The following is a 5,000-nucleotide window of genomic DNA, read 5'->3' as shown; positions in this document are numbered from 1 at the left end:
CCATAGACCTACTGAATCCCTCTAACACATACCATAGACCTACTGAATCCCTCTAACACATACCATAGACCTACTGAATCCCTCTAACACATACCATAGACCTACTGAATCCCTCTAACACATACCATAGACCTACTGAATGCCTCTAACAAATACCATAGGCCTACCCTCTAACACATACCATAGACCTACTGAATCCCTCTAACACATACCATAGACCTACTGAATCCCTCTAACACATACCATAGACCTACTGAATCCCTCTAACACATACCATAGACCTACTGAATCCCTCTAACACATACCATATACCTACTGAATCCCTCTAACACATACCATAGACCTACCCTCTAACACATACCATAGACCTACTGAATCCCTCTAACACATACCATAGACCTACTGAATCCCTCTAACACATACCATATACCTACTGAATCCCTCTAACACATACCATAGACCTATTGAATCCCTCTAACACATACCATAGACCTACTGAATCCCTCCAACACATACCATAGACCTACTGAATCCCTCTAACACATACCATAGACCTACTGAATCCCTCTAACACATACCATAGGCCTACTGAATCCCTCTAACACATACCATAGACCTACTGAATCCCTCTAACAAATACCATAGGCCTACCCTCTAACACATACCATAGACCTACTGAATCCCTCTAACACATACCATAGACCTACTGAATCCCTCTAACACATACCATAGACCTACTGAATCCCTCTAACACATACCATAGACCTACTGAATCCCTCTAACAAATACCATAGGCCTACCCTCTAACACATACCATAGACCTACTGAATCCCTCTAACACATACCATAGGCCTACTGAATCCCTCTAACACATACCATAGACCTATTGAATCCCTCTAACACATACCATAGACCTACCCTCTAACACATACCATAGACCTACTGAATCCCTCCAACACATACCATAGACCTACTGAATCCCTCCAACACATACCATAGACCTACTGAATCCCTCTAACACATACCATAGACCTACTGAATCCCTCTAACACATACCATAGGCCTACTGAATCCCTCTAACACATACCATAGACCTACTGAATCCCTCTAACAAATACCATAGGCCTACCCTCTAACACATACCATAGACCTACTGAATCCCTCTAACACATACCATAGACCTACTGAATCCCTCTAACACATACCATAGACCTACTGAATCCCTCTAACACATACCATAGGCCTACTGAATCCCTCTAACACATACCATAGACCTACTGAATCCCTCTAACAAATACCATAGGCCTACCCTCTAACACATACCATAGACCTACTGAATCCCTCTAACACATACCATAGACCTACTGAATCCCTCTAACACATACCATAGACCTACTGAATCCCTCTAACAAATACCATAGGCCTACCCTCTAACACATACCATAGACCTACTGAATCCCTCTAACACATACCATAGGCCTACTGAATCCCTCTAACACATACCATAGACCGACTGAATCCCTCTAACACATACCATAGACCTACTGAATCCCTCTAACACATACCATAGACCTACTGAATCCCTCTAACACATACCATAGACCTACTGAATCCCTCTAACACAATCCCTCTAACACATACCATAGTCCTACTGAATCCCTCTAACACATACCATAGACCTACTGAATCCCTCTAACACATACCATAGACCTACTGAATCCCTCTAACACATACCATAGACCTACTGAATCCCTCTAACACATACCATAGACCTACTGAATCCCTCTAACACATACCATAGACCTACCCTCTACCACATACCATAGACCTACTGAATCCCTCTAACACATACCTTTATTATTGGCTCACAATGTCTTGATCCAAATGGCTTTTAAAGGTGCTTTTTAAAAACTTTAATTGTAGTATAAAACAGTTATAACCAGGGCCAAAACTGTTTGAACCAGGGCCAAAACTGTTTGAACCAGGGCCAAAACTGTTTGAACCAGGGCCAAAACTGTTTGAACCAGGGCCAAAACTGTTTGAACCAGGGCCAAAACTGTTTGAACCAGGGCCAAAACTGTTTGAACCAGGGCCAAAAACAGTTAGAACCAGGGCCAAAAACAGTTAGAACCAGGGCCAAAAACAGTTAGATCCAGGGCCAAAAACAGTTAGATCCAGGCCAAAAGCGGTTAGACCCATGTCATGTAAACATACTACAGTATTATGCCAGTGTCATTACATACATGATCTGAGTTGATCCTCCCTCTCCCATCTGACCAGGTTGAAGAGCATCCGTGGGAAGAATCTGCAGTGAATCGGTGATCCGACAGACAACAGGATCCACCGTGTCCTCTATGAGGACAGATACCGGAGACGGGAGTCAGGAACCACTCTGTATGGCATTTAGGAAGTCCAATAGCCCTGTTGTACCTATGCTGATGAAAGAGGGTCTTACTTTACATTTTTTAATTGTAATTCTCATGAGATGTGAGTTTTTTTGGCTGATCAATGTCTCGGGCTGATTATGTTGAGAGATCTTGAATTGTTGCTATTGTCTGTTAATCAATAAAAATGAGTTTTAAAAAAAATGATCTGTTTCTGTATTATTATCATGCCATTCCAGATTGTCAGTGATGTTGTCTGGTGACGGGGCTTTGGAGTTGCTACCATCTTTAAATTTAATCAACAGTTGAGCTTTATACATTCGGAAAGTGTTCAGACCCCTTGACTTTTTCCACATTTTGTTACTTTACAGCCTTATTCTATAATTTATTAAGTTATTTTTTCCCCCTCAATCTACACACAATACCCCATAATGACAAAGTGAAAAGAGGTTTTTAGAAATTTCTGCAAATTTATAAAAAAATTTAACCTTGTTTAGATAAGTATTCAGACCAAAACATTTCTGCAGCATTGAAGGTCCACAAGAACACAGTGGCCTCCATCATTCTTAAATGGAAGAAGTTTGGAACCACCAAGACTCTTCCTAGAGCTGGCTGCCTGGCCAAACTGAGAAATCAGGGGAGAAGGGCCTTGGTCAGAGAGGTGACCAAGAACCCAATGGTCACTCTGACAGAGCTCTAGAGTTCCTATGTGGAGATGGGAGAACCTTCCAGAAGGACAACCATAAATTTGTAAAAATTCCTAAAAATATTTTTTCTTTGTCAATATGGGGTATTGTGTGGGGAAAAAACGATTTAATCCATTTTAGAAAAAGGCTGTAATTTAACAAAAATGTGGAACCAGACAAAGGGTCTGAATAATTTCCGAATGCACTGTGTGTGTGTATGTATGTGTATAATATATATATATATATATATATATATATATATATATGTGTGTGTGTGTGTGTATAATATATATATATTTATATATATATACAGTGGGGAGAACAAGTATTTGATACACTGCCGATTTTGCAGGTTTTCCTACTTACAAAGCATGTAGAGGTCTGTAATTTTTATCATAGGTACACTTCAACTGTGAGAGACGGAATCTAAAACAAAAATCCAGAAAATCACATTGTATGATTTTTAAGTAATTAATTTGCATTTTATTGCATGACATAAGTATTTGATCACCTACCAACCAGTAAGAATTCCGGCTCTCACAGACCTGTTAGTTTTTCTTTAAGAAGCCCTCCTGTTCTCCACTCATTACCTGTATTAACTGCACCTGTTTGAACTCGTTACCTGTATAAAAAACACCTGTCCACACACTCAATCAAACAGACTCCAACCTCTCCACAATGGCCAAGACCAGAGAGCTGTATAAGGACATCAGGGATAAAATTGTAGACATGCAACAGGCTGGGATGGGCTACAGGACAATAGGCAAGCAGCTTGGTGAGAAGGCAACAACTGTTGGCGCAATTATTAGAAAATGGAAGAAGTTCAAGATGACGGTCAATCACCCTCGGTCTGGGGCTCCATGCAAGATCTCACCTCGTGGGGCATCAATGATCATGAGGAAGGTGAGTTATCAGCCCAGAACTACACGGCAGGACCTGGTCAATGACCTGAAGAGAGCTGGGACCACAGTCTCAAAGAAAACCATTAGTAACACACTACACCGTCATGGATTAAAATCCTGCAGCGCACGCAAGGTCCACCTGCTCAAGCCAGCGCATGTCCAGGCCCGTCTGAAGTTTGCCAATGACCATCTGGATGATCCAGAGGAGGAATGGGAGCAGGTCATGTGGTCTGATGAGACAAAAATAGAGCTTTTTGGTCTAAACTCCACTCGCCGTGTTTGGAGGAAGAAGAAGGATGAGTACAACCCCAAGAATACCATCCCAACCGTGAAGCATGGAGGTGGAAACATCATTCTTTGGGGATGCTTTTCTGCAAAGGGTACAGGATGACTGCATCGTATTGAGGGGAGGATGGATGGGGCCATGTATCGCGAGATCTTGGCCAACAACCTCCTTCCCTCAGTAAGAGCATTGAAGATGGGTCGTGGCTGGGTCTTCCAGCATGACAACGACCCGAAACACACAGCCAGGGCAACTAAGGAGTGGCGCCGTAAGAAGCATCTCAAGGTCCTGGAGTGGCCTAGCCAGTCTCCAGACCTGAACCCAATAGAAAATCTTTGGAGGGAGCTGAAAGTCCGTATAGCCCCGCGACAGCCCCGAAACCTGAAGGATCTGGAGAAGATCTGTATGGAGGAGTGGGCCAAAATCCCTGCTGCAGTGTGTGCAAACCTGGTCAAGAACTACAGGAAACGTATGATCTCTGTAATTGCAAACAAAGGTTTCTGTACCAAATATTAAGATCTGCTTTTCTGATGTATCAAATACTTATGTCATGCAATAAAATGCAAATTAATTACTTAAAAATCATACAATGTGATTTTCTGGATTTTTGTTTTAGATTCCGTCTCTCATAGTTGAAGTGTACCCATGATAGAAATTACAGACCTCTACATGCTTTGTAAGTAGGAAAACCTGCAAAATCGGCAGTGTATCAAATACTTGTTCTCCCCACTGTATATATATGTGT

At 41.8% G+C, this 5,000-nt stretch overlaps 1 protein-coding gene across 8 annotated transcripts in view; it reads left to right on the top strand.

Moving 5' to 3' along the window:
* The window catches only part of gpatch1 (G patch domain containing 1), a 46,731-nt gene extending 44,145 nt beyond the window's left edge, over nucleotides 1–2,586 (top strand). For all 8 annotated transcript variants that reach the window (XM_071400408.1, XM_071400407.1, XM_071400403.1 and 5 more), the window contains exon 21: nucleotides 2,281–2,586. In XM_071400408.1, coding sequence (XP_071256509.1) covers nucleotides 2,281–2,314 — 34 coding nt within the window. In that variant the 3' untranslated portion in view covers nucleotides 2,315–2,586. The remainder of the gene's footprint in view (nucleotides 1–2,280) is intronic.
* Nucleotides 2,587–5,000: the final 2,414 nt, after the last annotated feature.

The sequence above is a fragment of the Salvelinus alpinus genome, chromosome 5 (genome assembly GCF_045679555.1).
Source record: "Salvelinus alpinus chromosome 5, SLU_Salpinus.1, whole genome shotgun sequence".
Classification (NCBI taxonomy): Eukaryota; Metazoa; Chordata; class Actinopteri; order Salmoniformes; family Salmonidae; genus Salvelinus; species Salvelinus alpinus.
The sequence above is the reverse complement of the archived record's forward strand: the minus strand, read 5'-3'. Positions and strand labels throughout refer to the sequence as shown.